The sequence below is a fragment of the Patagioenas fasciata genome, chromosome 3, assembly GCF_037038585.1.
Source record: "Patagioenas fasciata isolate bPatFas1 chromosome 3, bPatFas1.hap1, whole genome shotgun sequence".
Taxonomy (NCBI): domain Eukaryota; kingdom Metazoa; phylum Chordata; class Aves; order Columbiformes; family Columbidae; genus Patagioenas; species Patagioenas fasciata.
Genome location: NC_092522.1, coordinates 55,222,723 through 55,236,904, shown reverse-complemented (window position 1 = coordinate 55,236,904; position 14,182 = coordinate 55,222,723). Strand labels below are relative to the sequence as shown.

At 42.1% G+C, this 14,182-nt stretch overlaps 2 protein-coding genes across 3 annotated transcripts in view; both read left to right on the top strand.

The window, feature by feature from the left end:
* Positions 1-5,927, top strand: part of IGF2R (insulin like growth factor 2 receptor) — a 59,017-nt gene extending 53,090 nt beyond the window's left edge. Inside the window, exons 44-48 of the mRNA XM_065834422.2 lie at positions 1,050-1,234; positions 1,745-1,931; positions 2,963-3,127; positions 3,741-3,810; positions 4,240-5,927. Coding sequence (XP_065690494.2) covers positions 1,050-1,234; positions 1,745-1,931; positions 2,963-3,127; positions 3,741-3,810; positions 4,240-4,641 — 1,009 coding nt within the window. The 3' untranslated portion in view covers positions 4,642-5,927. The remainder of the gene's footprint in view (positions 1-1,049; positions 1,235-1,744; positions 1,932-2,962; positions 3,128-3,740; positions 3,811-4,239) is intronic.
* Positions 5,928-8,246: 2,319 nt separating this feature from the next.
* LOC136099741 (solute carrier family 22 member 2) overlaps positions 8,247-14,182 on the top strand; it is a 79,865-nt gene continuing 73,929 nt past the window's right edge. Inside the window, exons 1-4 of one of the 2 annotated variants that reach the window (XM_065834252.2) lie at positions 8,247-8,752; positions 9,841-9,944; positions 10,897-11,051; positions 13,130-13,298. In XM_065834252.2, coding sequence (XP_065690324.2) covers positions 8,342-8,752; positions 9,841-9,944; positions 10,897-11,051; positions 13,130-13,298 — 839 coding nt within the window. In that variant the 5' untranslated portion in view covers positions 8,247-8,341. The remainder of the gene's footprint in view (positions 8,753-9,840; positions 9,945-10,896; positions 11,052-13,129; positions 13,299-14,182) is intronic. The other variant, XM_065834745.2, reaches the window with a different exon arrangement.

The following is a 14,182-nucleotide window of genomic DNA, read 5'->3' as shown; positions in this document are numbered from 1 at the left end:
TACTGATGACTGAATTAAAGGCCTGTTTAATAGTGTAGCTCACATCTGGGCTTATAGCTCTGAGCATGTCTGTGTGTGCTCAAGACTAATCTAAAGCCTGCACATACTCACCTTGCTGTTAGATCTCTTTATTGTGATATATTGCTGTCTTCCATAGGGTATAGACATCAGTGCCAGAGAACCTGATGTTTTTCACCCAGACTACTTACTACTTAGCTTTTTAAATAGCACCTGTATTTCTGCTCAGAAGATCCATATGGAAGTAGGAACCCATGCTTCAGAAGCCATAGAAGTGAGAAAGGACAGCTCTGGAGGAATGGTCAAGCGTGATTGAACTCAGAAGAGGGAGGGGAAGACCAGCAGTTACACTGTACTAAACAGTGTGTGTAACTCTGATCCAGAATCTCTTATAAACTACTATATTTAATGCCAATGCTAGTGTTATGGAAGGAAATCTGCCTGTTCCAGTGCTATGGGAAGAATAAACTCTCTGCTTGCAGGGCATAAACCATATTTGAGCAAGGTCAGCCTTTGAGCAGGTGGCAAGAACAAATAGCTGTGAATCTCAGACCATTCTAATTGTAAATAGTGTTTAGGTAACACTTATGGTAGAACTACTTTCCCTTCTGGAGAGGACAGCTAAGCTATGCTATTTATTAATATCATAGCTACAGAGCACACAATATGGTTCTTAAGATCGGTAGGCTAGCTTGTGTATGAGCTGCTGAATCATGCTTTTGTCTTCAGTTTATCTTAATCCTGTGGAGGTATTTACATGTTCACATACCCATTGAGGGCATTAAAACCAGAAAAGTTTACTTTTGTGCTTTCTGAAGATGATCAGATTTATGCTAAATATAATCCTAATTTGCTGTGTTTAGGGAGGAAGCCTCAGTCCTACATGTTTTCTGGTTGCTGAATGAGTCACTTCAACTTGCTCTGGAATCCCATAGTGGTAGCAGCTACCACTGGTGCCAGTCTTATGTCTTGGCAATAATCTAAATCTGGGAGTTCATACTTAAGGATAGACCGGCCCTCTGTTTCCACAGGTTGTATACGGCTTCTGGTGACATACGGACAAATGGTGATAAATATGTATATGACATTCAACTTTCTGGTATCAGAAACTCAAGTTTCCCAGAATGCTCTGGAGCAAACATCTGCCAGGTTAAAACTAATGAACGTCGCTTTCGGAGAATTGGTTCTGCCACAAATGCTAGATATTATGTTGATGGTAAGTATTTGCCTTACTAACCAGAATTGCTTTGATACTCTGTGTGAATTGCTTCATCAGAAAATGGTTCTTGTTTCACCACCTCTGTATTAATCCATTTTGCAAAGGGATGTGGAGTCTGTCTAGCAGAATTTAGGCTGGTTTTTTGTTTTTTTTTTCTTATTGTGTAAGCTCAGTTGCAAATGTGGCCTTAAAGGGCTTCAGGCTTGACACTTGTTGAAAGACTTTGGTAGAAATGATGTGATATATAATAGAAGGCTTGGCCCCCTGATTTCCTCTGTGCTGGTGCTGCATAAGCAGTGATCTTCCTTATCTGGCTGCTGCTTCTTGTGAAGCAGCCCACTGTTCCGTAGCAACTGATGGGATCAGCTGTGTAAAAGTATAAGCTCACCTGCAGATACTGCAAAGTGTCAGCTGTTACTGCAGAACAAATGCAGAACTTTCCAGGGTCTAGTGTTAATAATGTTCCCAAGGACATAGTTAAACTACAAGGTTTTCTTCTCTTTGTAGATGATGACTTGGATGTCATATTTTCATCAGACTCCAGATGTGGTAAAGATAAATCAAAGTTTGTGTCTTCAACCATTTTCTTCCACTGCAGTCCACAAGTAAAGGAAGGCATCCCTGAGTTCCTTCATGAGACAGCAGATTGCCAGTACTTATTTACCTGGTACACAGCTGCTGTGTGTCCATTAATGTGAGTAGTTAACAATTTTCTGAAAGAAGCTCCTGTCAGCACTTTTCAGCTAAAGGCTTTTTTGTATTTGTTTATCACAGTGATTGTGAAAAAATGAACAGCCAAAAAAGCAGTAGACTCATGGGTAGATGGAATTGGTGTTTATGTATGTAATGTTTTGACACCTGACCACTAAATAGAAGCTTGCCAAGTTAATCTGGACATAAAGCTGCTTGTTTGCACAGGAAATGGAGAGGCAGGGTAGAATTTAATATTGTTGTTCTAAGTAAAACATACTGTAGCTAACAGAACATGCTGTTTCATGTTATGAAGAGAAGTAACCAGTGTTTGGGTAAGGCTTTTTTTTCTCCTTGCCTTACTTTCTGGAACACTTTAAAGTCTTTAGAGAAATAATGAGGTATTTCTGCAATTAATTATGATCATCTTGTGTACAGATCCAGGAAGGAGTAATGAGGTGACAGTGTTAAAAGCAAAGTGACTGTATCTAGGTGCTTACTGGTATTCTTGACATGCAGGCAGCCTTACTGAGAAGAATGGAGTGGCTCCTAGGACTGTTCACTTTCTGGCTGCTAGCTTTGAGACACAGGGAAACTGTTTATTCTGGTTTAAACAGGCATTTAACTATTAAGGTCTATGTACTGCCATAGTCAGTTGGAAGGTAAATAGTTGCTGTAGCTTTTGCAGCTTGCTCAGGTGCAGGTTTGGTTCTAAAACAGCAGCTTTGTGTGGATAGCTGCTGCTGTGTAAGCTCTAGAGTGCCTAATCATGCACTTCAGTCTTGACCGTAATCGTTTTCATGCGCTGTTGGAAAGCATACCAGGATGTAGGCACAGTGCATAATTTTTTTTTCAGTCGTTTCTTTTTTCCACTTAGAATGAAATGCCCTGAATTCAGTGCTTTATAGCTGTTAGGTAGAACTAGTAGAATGGTGTAGTGTATTTATTTTCTTTGAATCTGCTGTTTCTAATCCAGTTTGCTGAAAGTGGTCAATAGATCTTATTCGTCCTTTTATTCCCAATTTACGTTATTAGATCAACCAGTGATCCAGGAAGCAATGAGCACCAGACTAATCAGGAGGCTCAAGTACATAAAGGCCTTTCAAGGAGAAGTCAGGCTGTCGGTGCTGTGCTGAGTGTCCTCCTGGTGATTCTCACTGCATGCCTAATAATCTTACTGTTCTACAAAAAAGAGAGGAGGTAAGAAATTGTTGGGAGGCTTTAGAAGTTTCTTCTGTAGGGCTTTCTTCAGTGAAAGGGAAGTAGTGAACTTTAGAGATTTAAGTTCTGCTTTTCAGTTGGCAGCATCAGCTGTCAAACCACTGTGTTTTTTGAAATTCCCCATTGCTGCCTGAAGGTCCATGTGAAAGGAGCTGGAGTGCACAATTGCATTGGGTTGTCTCTATTGTGGACAACTGCTTATTAAGGAGGATAAAACAATGACAAAATTGTTAGTGTTTATCTGTTTCCTTTTATGGTGTTAAGCTGGAACCATAAAACAGCAACAAGGAACAAAGTGCAAGTCCTGCTGATTCTCTGCTTTCCAGACAAGTTTGTTTTGTTTCCTTTCTTTTTCCTTAGACATATAGGCCAGAGGCGTTTCAGAACAGTCGCCTTGAAGCTGTGGTGAGGGGGAAGATGTGCATTGTCGTGGACTGAATTTTGTTAATTAGAGTGATTCAGGGTCAAGTCACATGATGCGATAGATTGCAGCTTGCTTGGTGAAGTGCTTTATGTGAAAATCCAGTGAAGAAAAGTGAGGGCTAATAGGGGGATATGGTCTCCCTAATGCAGTATTCTTCCTCTTCTTTAGGGAAGTTGTAATAAACAAGATAACAAACTGCTGCAGGAGAACATCTGGGGTTTCCTACAAATACACAAAGGTAATACAGTGGCAAAACTGAAGGTTTTGTTTCTTGTCAAGTTTTCCTAATATCAAGCCTTTATTAATAAATAAACCCTGTTAATTCCTGGTTGTTTCAGTGTGTGCAAACCATACTGTGTGGCTCCAGGAAAGCCATGCAGCTGAGATATCTGCATTTATATTGTGAAATGGGTAAGGGGAATAGAATGGATGAATGAAGAGCGGTCTGTAAATAGCCAAATAACACATAAATCTGCAGGAAGATAAAGTGAAACAGTGATAATAACAGCATGCTATTGCAGTATAATAGCCTTATGACTAAGTTAATCCCAAGGCCATGTGTGGTGCGGGGTCTTACAATTGCCGAGATCAGCTTGTGGCAGAGCCCAGAGTGGCATATGCAGTTTCCTCTTTCCTTTTTTTTTTTTTTCTTTTTTTTTTTTTTTAGATAAGCAGTGAAGAAGAAGCTAATGAGAATGAAACAGAGTGGCTTATGGAGGAAGTCACAGCACCAAATCAAAGAACAGCAAAAGGAGTGCAGGAGAATGGTCACATTACTACCAAGTCTGTTACATCTGAAGCCTTTACCTCCCTCCATGTGGATGACCTGGACAGTGAGGATGAAGTGTTAACCATTCCAGATGTAAAGATTCAGACAGGAAGAGGACTCAACAAGAGCAAGCACCCACAAAAGAAGCCACCCAATCTTGGGAGTGATGACAAAGCTTATTTGCTGAATGGGGGAAAGGAAAGGAAAGCAAAAGCCAAGCCAGGCCAGCAGCAGACACAGAACTCTACAAATACAGTATCGTTTCATGATGATAGTGATGAGGACTTGTTGAATATTTAATAACCCCTCTTGTGCCTAATCAAGTATATATAGAGAGAATATATATTACAGGACAACATTTCCAACCAAATATGAGGACTTCAGCCTGAAAGATTTTTCTGAATTTTGCCTTTAACAAGAAACCATTGAAAAGGGAAGAAGAGAGATTTCTTGGTTGTTTACAATGATCTGTTCAGTAATGACTGGATGTCTAAGATCCAGTTGACTGAGTTAGGTTGACTCTCTCTAGCCAGGACACTTTTTTTCTTTTAAGCCTCAGCATATGTGTTAAGTGCTTGCTTAAAAAAAAGAGAAAGCTTTGAAAGGAAAGGATTAAGGTTTAATGAATCCCCTGGCTCCAGAGACTCAAGTTATCTGACTACTAGCATTTTAACTCCTTGTATTTATTGATCCTCACTACTCAGGTTTGCTTAATAGCAACATGTTCTTCCTGCCGGCAGGGTATTATTCCATGGGTTCACCCACTGTAAGACAAGGAAAAATATAATTTTTGTGTGTTGGGATGATTTGATGTAAATTTTGGAACTGGTCTAATTTATCCTGTAAATTTGAATATCCTTTCTAATTTAAACAGATCATTGGTTCAAAGGTCTTGACTGAAAGGTACAACTCTGTATAGCTTTAGCCTGAAATGATTGCTGTTCTTTGCATGACATTTTTTGGTACTAGTCATATGACTGACTTCATCAGTATTTACCTAAGCAGCTGACAAGTGCCCAAAGATATATTTTTTTTCCCTCGATTATGGCTGGACTAGGCCAGCTGCACTGACAACCAGAGTTTCCAAGGACATAGAGGCAGAATTCCTATAATACAATCTTTACTGCCCAGTTTGTCATCACCAAGAAAAGCCCAGAAAATAGAGGAGCCCCAGTCGGCACAGTACCTCTCCTGTATTAATTAAAAAAAAAAAAAAAAAAAAAAATTGGGCCAGTGGTTTTTGGTAGCCTGAGTTATAGCTCTGACGCTACCGTCCTGGCCATGGTAATTGATTTGAAATGTTGCTGGCAATGAATGCAAGTCACATTTCCTCTAGCAGCCTTGCTTTTCTCCAGGTGTTTCCTAAATTAAGTTATGGGCAATGATAGGGTTTCAAAGCATTGTAAAGTACATGTGTTGGGCAGAATTTTTTGAAACTTTTCGTTGTTCCTTTTGGCTGGCTTACTCAGTTTCAACAATGGTTTCTTTTTATAAAAACTCCATTTTGAATCAAAATAGTGTAATATAAAGTATTCAGCAATTCCAATAAAAGGTATGAAGTGGGTATTCAAAATCCCACATCTGAAGTCTGGAATTTTTCTTACAGTAGTTGTAATGTTGTACATCAGCCTGGTGATAGCTAATATTTTAATAGCATCACTCAGATGATAATTGATGTTTGACAAATATCAGAACATATAGGTAAGCCTCAATCGTATATTTTTTCTTTTATGAGACTTGGGTTTTCTTCTTCTTGTATTGTTACCAGTGAAGATGTAGATCACTTCAGCTAAAGCTGCATCTGGCCATATTTAAAAGCAGCATTTTTGATATTTCACATTAGGTTGATTTGGGGGACTAAGAGGCTTGACATTATAATTTTTGGTACTGTCAGTTACCATTGCAACAGTTCTCTGAGTGTGTGTTGAAGAATGCCACTTCCCTCAGTCCTCAAGGCTGGAATCTTGGAGTTGCTTGATCTGTGAACTGCTGCATGAAGTGACTTCCCACGTACTAAAGGATAACCCTGCATGGTCTCTTCATTGTGACTGTGCATTACAAGGCTTAGGTAAAACATATGTTCTCTGCCTGAGGGTGCTTATCTGCACAATATTGATGTATTTCTAAGAGTCAGCTGATAGCACTGAGTGACTTGGTGTCTTGTCTTGGAACTGTTGCCTACTTTTTATCCAGGCATTTGTAGGTAGATCGACTGAATCTTTTCTTTTTTAGAGCTGGGTGCATGACTTGCTTCACCAGAAGGAGGAACACGCTATGAGAATAGTGGGGACTAGACAAATACACGTAAATGGCTGGGCCAGGTGCAGAGAAGGTGACAGTCATTGTGTGACTCTCTGTGAGGTGAGCCTCTGAGACCCCCACCTGCATGGCACAGTGCCACCCAGCCTGTGTCTGGACTATGAATAGGGTCATGAGAAATCGGGAAAATGGTCCCAGTCTGTATCTGACTGTTTTATTTTGTGAGGATCTGGTGCGCACCATTACCAACTGTGTAAAACAAACAAACAAGCTAGGAAAAAAGTGATGTGAGGTTTCATTAGTGTGTTTTTAAGAGACAGCCTAATGGCTTTAAACTTCACCCACTTCCCAGGCAGGCTTTGATTTTTGGTTTCCTTGGCCCCTGGTGTCTGTGCACATCCTGCTGCCTGGGGTGGCTGTGGGGTCAGGCTGGGAGTGTGGCGGCCACGGTGCCCTTGTGTCTCCCTATCCCAATCCCCAGTTACTCATGGAGCCGCTGCAGCTGTGGAGGTGAAAGTCTGGTGCGATGTGATGTGCCAGGCTTGGTAACACCACCGTAGGTGGCTGCAGGAGCAGAGTTCTTGTTCCCTTGCTTCAGCTGTTCCTGCTGGAGAAGAGGAGGGGGCACATCTGTGTGATGCAGGAAATGATCCTGCTCTGCAAAGTGGCTTTCACAGCTGGTTAGACCACTATTGCTCTAATGGCTGCGAGACCAGGTGAATAATTGGTTCTATTTCTGTCCCTGGGCAGAGTGGCCTTCTAAACTGTCTTATTTTTGAGTGTCTTGGGAGGAGGTCTTAATTTCTTTGCATGGTTGCCTGAACCGTGCAAATCACTTTCCAGACCATGTTATTTTTTTCCATCTTTAAAATGTTACCTTCACTTATGCTTTTCTTTCTGATGGAAGCAGCTGTTGTCAGCAAAAGGTGATGGAGTAGCTTACTGCCTATCCATAAGCAGCATGAAGCACTTCTGGAGCCTGTTATAACTGGATTTTTTGGGGGTACCCCACGATGAAGTCTGCCTGAAGTCTGCCTAAAGTCTTTTACAGGCCTCCTATGGTAAGAAACAACTGTTTTGGCCAGAAGTATTGTATATTATCATTTCCCAAAGCTGTTCGCAGTACATAATTCCTTAGTGAACCCTTTTTATCTTTTCTATCACTGCAAAAAATATGGTCAGGTGAAAATTATCTTCCCTGATGTCAGCAGGGAATTTCCTTGGAAATGAAAGAGTGTGGAGAGTGAGGGGTGAGACACACGATACTGGAATTTGTGGGACAGCTGTTCTTTTGCCATTATGTATAGATATTTCTATTTCACAGTGTACTTACCTCCTCTTTTATAGAGACCAGTTGATAAGCCTTGTTCACATGTGATGCCCAGCAACTGCTACGCTAAACTTTTCATTTGCTTGCGTGTTGGTGGAATTTTCCATCTACACGTTCTCCTTGAAATGCCTCTACTTTGAGGAGCTGATTTTGCTAATAAAAATACAAAACAAATGAACACATATGTGCTCTGTTAAGGGTTAAACACAAGTTCTCTCCGGGTGAATTAAAGTCCGATTTCAAATGAAAACTAAAAAATAAAGCTTGCAACATGTAGTTTAATAATTTATGGAGTTAGTCTTGACTTTTGGTCAAATGTCTTTGTTACTTAAATAGCTTTGCTGCCAACTAAATATATCAGTGCTGCAGAGAAGACCTAGATGAGGTCTTTGGGGTGGTTTTGATGCCAAAATGCCAACACTAGATGACATTTTAGAGAATGTTGGAGAATTTGGCAAGTTCCAGAAGCAAACCTTCTTTGTCCTGTGTCTGCTGTCTGCTGCCTTCACCCCTGTGTACGTGGGCATCGTCTTCTTTGGGTTCGTCCCAGAGCATCGCTGCTTCAACCCTGGGGTGGCTGAGCTGAGCCAGCGATGTGGCTGGAGCATGGAGGAGCAGCTGAATCACACGGTTCCCGAGTGGGGCAGCCATGGGACCGGTTTCAACAGCCGCTGCAGGAGGTACGAAGTGAACTGGAACACGACAGGCGTCAGCTGCACCGACCCCCTCGGCAGCCTCGCGGGCAACTGGAGCTCCATCCCTCTCAGTCCCTGCCGGGACGGCTGGGTCTATGACTCCCCAGGGACCTCTCTTGTGACTGAGGTAAAAACAAATGTCCTCCTTCCCTTGCCTCTCCGTTACAGACAAGCTGAGGGACATGGGAGAGGGTTGATGTGGCTGAATAAACTGAAAATGGTATTCAAGCTACTTAGAGTACTCTATGGTTTTGGGGGCTTTCACTTTAAAAATAAATCAGGATCTAGGATGACAAATTTCATTTAGTCATAGAAAGTTCCACCAAATTTTTAGAGACCGTGGAAGTCAGAATTTTTCCTTCCTACATCTGACACAAACACAAGAGCAGGTAAACTCCATGTTTCAGCAACTTCTGCATTTATGGTTTTGTAAGAGGTTGGAGATAGATTTTTAGATGTGTAGATACTGTAAGTATGCTTCTTTCAACAAGGTATGGACTGTGTGATATTTAAGTGAGGAAATGAGGCATCAAATCTTTTCAGACTGATATGCACCCCTCGATGGAGGGTGACCCAGGATTTGAACCAAACAGCAGCGCAGCAGGCACACCTCACTGCAAAAGGCTAGAGCAGATGCTGTTGTCCAGGTGGCCCTACCATCATCTCTTGAGATTGTCTGAGTCTGAAAAACTTGCAGTCTGTGTGGATTCATGCAGTAATGGTTTCATATCAGTCATCTTCCCTCTTCTTCTGAAGGTAGTACAAAGCGAGGCCTGTGGGTTGGTTCCTTTGCAGGGTACCCATGAAATGTCACACACCTCTGCATGCATTTTGGCAATGTGTTTTGCTTCTGTAGATGACTTTTCCATGAAGGCTCTTGGGCTCTGTTATGTTGTCCCTTGCTCTGGCAGACAAGTGAGGGAAAGGTTAGCACGGAGTAAAGCATGTTACTTTGCTCAAAGGAAAAATCGACACATGAAAGAATATCAGTTATGTTCTTTCTAGTAAGAAGAGATTACATGAATGGGAAATACCAGGACTTGATCCTGGTTTTAATGTTGGACACTTAATTAAGTTGGTAGGGTTTCTGGGTATTGATAAAACAGGCATTGACCCAGAAACAAGTTTAAATCTTTAACTGAAGTGAAAGAGAGTTGTGGATATGAGCCAGCTCTGCATTTCACCCTTTTCCTCTAACTGTGGTTGCTCTTTCAGTTTAACCTAGTGTGTGAGGACTCCTGGAAGTTGGACCTCTTTCAGTCTTCTGTGAATGCTGGGTTTTTTGTTGGCTCCATAAACATTGGCTACATAGCAGACAGGTATGTGTGGGCCGACAGTAAAACTCTCTGACCTCCGTTATCAGGATTCGGCAGCTCAGCCTAGGCAACGGCAGAGAAATAATGTGCAACTGGTATCATCTATGCTCAAAACAAGGTCAGCCACCTGGATCTTCAGTCACACTGTTAGGAGAAAGTACTCTGTCTCCTACCTGGTGGTTTACACAGATCTCTTATGCTCTGCAAGTCCTGCAGAGCCCGTGATGACTGTTTTATGACCATATGGCCAGAACCCCCTAGTGTGCCACACCAGAGCCCTGGCGTGTTGACCCAAGCCAGAAAATGATGATTTAGAGCTTGGAAACATTTTGTTTTCTTTAGACAAACTTTGAAATAGCAGCTGATATTTGAAAGCTCCTTTCCCCCCTTGTTTCCCTCCTGCCTAGAGACTGTTAGTACAGCAGGCTCTGAGCTGCTCTAGCTGTGAAGTGCAGCCCACTCACAGCAAGACCCACACGTATAAGATTTTGGGTGGGTTAAGACTGAGGTATATAAATCTGTCATCCTAGTGCATGCAGACCTATCAGAATCATAATATTAAGCCATACTTATTTTTCATCCCATTATAATATAGACTAAATATAAAGCCAGATTACTAAACTACCTGTTCTGAAATTCGGAGATAACAGCCTCAGCCCAAATGCATGTCAATATGGGGCTATTGGTGCTCTGTAACTTGGGAAATTTTTCTTTCTCTGAGACACCTGAAAGCCTTTGTGGAATTGCAGGGCAATTGGCACAGTAAATTTTCATGGAACTGAAAAGCGGATAAGTGAATAATGGGCTAAGAATAAAAATCAATATGCACCTATGCCTTGTATAACAAAGTTGGATTTCTTTTTTTCCCAAAGATGCATGAAGTTCTTAATACTTAAAAATGCCTACATTTTCATGATGACTGTTTGGCTTTACTTGTTATTATTTTCCAATCTAGGTTTGGCCGTAAATTTTGCCTCTTAAGTACAATTCTTGCAAACATTGTCTGTGGAATCCTTCTGGTCTTTGTGCCCACCTACCTGTGGATAGTCATCTTCCGCTTCTTACAAGGGCTGGTCAGCAAGGGCTGCTGGACCGCAGGCTACATCCTGGGTGAGTTCAGATCTTCTCCAAGAGCAAGACCAGCTGCAGAAGATGACAAAAAAAAAAAAAAGCCCCGAACAAAAGCCATTTAAAAAAACTCCCAAGGCTTTTAAAAATCACATATGCAAGCTGCTATCAAGGATTTTTTTTCCCTCTTTGACTACTTAGGATTTTTTCAAGCCCTGTTATTAGGGAGAAGCAACAGTAGCCTTCAAAGCTCAAGCAAACAGTGGTATATTAGAGGTGTTACCTCAAGACAGGGTTTCCCCTACAGCGCAGCTCCGTTTTGCAGATCTGGGCCCCCAGGCCCCCCTACCTCCTCTCAGGCACTGACTGGGGAAGGCCATGGCCCTGGGGCAAACCTCAGCTGCTCCAGCCCAGCTGCAGGTGGAGCCATGACAGAGGAGGCCATTAAAAAAAGCAGGCAGAAGGTGGAGAAAATTGGAGGCATTTTTATGACACAAAGACCATTAAAGGGCAAACAGAGGCTTCACAGCCTAAAAATAACTGAAGAACAGCAGGTACTTGCTGAGAAAAATGTAAGTTGTTTGTGTACCTGTACACTTGTCTGGGGGACTGTGCACCACCAGGGTTAGGGCCAGCTCAGGGCCACTTTGTGATGCATGATAGAGCCACCTCCTCTGACTTCTCTGGTGTGGCATTCAGGTTCTTGTCAAAAAAAGGCCCAACAGAAAACTCAACACCAAGCAACGACCGAAGCAACAAATAAAAAACTTAAATGCTGCCCAGTAGAGCCTTATCCGGAGCAGGATGGCAGGTGCTCTACCAAATGGCTCCAAGTGATCCAGTTAACTGTGATGGTGGTAAAAATGTAAGTGTCAACACTCTAAACTGCTGAGTCTTTTTGTGGGGACAGCTTGCTAATGCACTTATCCAGATGTTTGATACAAATGAAATAAAAACATCTAGCCCATAGTCTAGATTGTCTTCTGCCAAGACATGACTGTTCCTTCCTGTGCATATTGTAGATGCTTGCTTGGCCTCTGAAAATTTTTTCCTGGCACAAGTTAAGTCTTCATCACTTCTTCTGTGGAATTTTATGCCATTTCAGAGCAAAAATTCCCTTTCAGGACAATGAATTGCCCTATTCTGTTATTTTTCCTCAATTATACCTTGTTACCTCTAGATTCTCCTTGAAATTGTCTCATGAGAGACAAGTCACACAGAATCAGCCCCAAAGCCCCTTTAAACTTGTCTCTTCTCCCTAAGGGCGGCCAATACTGAATGCTCAGGGAAGGGTACAAGGACCAAGCAACCTTGTTATTTTGCTCCCTGGGACACTTGTCTACCTTTTAGCTGCTTTTGGCTCAGTCCTGCTGTGAGCCCAAGGAGAGGTCTTTGTGTATTGTTTGTCCAAGAAGTATTAGCTAATCTGTGGCCCCAAAACACAGCACTTCAGTTGGTAAACAACTGCTTTCTTTTCTTTTTCTAATCGGTTTGCTTTCTTGAAATCACACAACTGGATGCAAAGGTTTGAGCTTGCCTGTGCCCGTCTGCTGGAATAATTAGTTTTAGCTCTTTATTAATAAGACTACCTGTGGGGCTATCCTGTGATGTGCTGTTGTGAAGTGTAGATGAGGTAGGAAGCCATCCATCCTGACTGGGAAGCTGCATGCCATCCTGTGGTACAAACAGTTCTTATACACTTGGAGCGAGAAGCATGCTGAAAAGGTGCACTTAGAAAACAAAATAATAGTATTTGTTATTGGGCTGGAGACTTTATGTAGGCTGCCATTAAGTTTTACAACAAAATCCATCTATGCACTTTGAGGAATTTTTTATTTACTCAGAGATTTCCGTGACAGAGGACAGTACTGGATGCCTTAGGTCAGTGTAAGAGCAGGTGCAGTGCTTTCTCCTCTGCTGAGGATTTTGGGTGATAGAAAAGCAAACCTTTTTCTGCAAACACCAGGGGACTTTTTGCCAGCAAGCCCAGGATTACCAAGACAGTTTCTGCAGAGCTTCAACACAACATCGGTCTTCCAGTGTCTCTACAGAACAAGTGACCGCTGCACCAAGTGGTCGTGGCTGAGCTGTCATTCACCTGTCTCTGTGCATGATTGCAGTGACAGAAGTTGTCGGTCCGAAGTACCGGAGGACAGTGGGCATACTCTACCAGACGGCCTTCTCTGTTGGACTCCTGCTCTTTGATGCCATCGCTTATGCCATCCCTCACTGGCGGTGGCTGCAGCTCACCGTCACCCTGCCAACCTGCTTCCTCCTGCTCTACTACTGGTAAACCGGCTTTCCTTGTACCTCTGCCCACGACCCCAAACCCAGCTGCTTCTGCTTCCCAAGGCTTGATCCTGAGGGAGATTCGGCACTGCTTTTCGGTTGTGTGTTCCTCTTAGTGCAAAGAGGAGTTACACAGCAAAAAGGAGAGGGAAATAGGACCCCTCAGCAACTGAGGCTTCGTTGCATCTTAGCTTGTATGCAGCACCTGACTTCTGTTTAAAAGAAAGACCGCTTTGAGAAACACTGGAGGAGAATGGTTTAATATCATATGTTTATCTTCATTAAACGTTTCTTAAACACAAAGGAAAAATGCCTGGATGTAATTTAGTGAATCCCACATGGAAAAGATGGTTAATTAGAGACTGTTGAATGCTAACCTAACAGGTTGTTTGCATGTTCCTTTGAGGAAAAAAGTTGCAGCTTTTTGTGGTTCAACCAGAAGGCAGCATGTGGGATTGATCACTTGTATTTTGCATTATCTCATCTCTTTTGACTGATATTTTTCAGTTGGAGTGCTTTGATTTGAGAAATTGTCTGGATGGTTTGAGAGGTTAGAAATAGTAGAAAGAGATTTGTTGTCTTCTTTTTTTCCATATTTTTGAATTGGTAAGCCAGTTCTAGCTTGTTTACTTCTTAACCTGTAATGGCACAACTGGAAAATGGCTCTCTAAGAGGAGCCAGTTTGTGGTGAAAAGACTGAATAAAATGATAATACTACTGTTATTCAAAGCCCTTCCCTGATTTATCCTCAGTAAACTCATTTCTGACTAAAGCCACAACACATCTGCTCCTCTTCCCATTTCAGAAGCAGCATACACTACTTTTCCTGATGTGGGTGGGAGGTGGGCGTAACATACAAAAAACAAAAGGAAACCAACCAACCA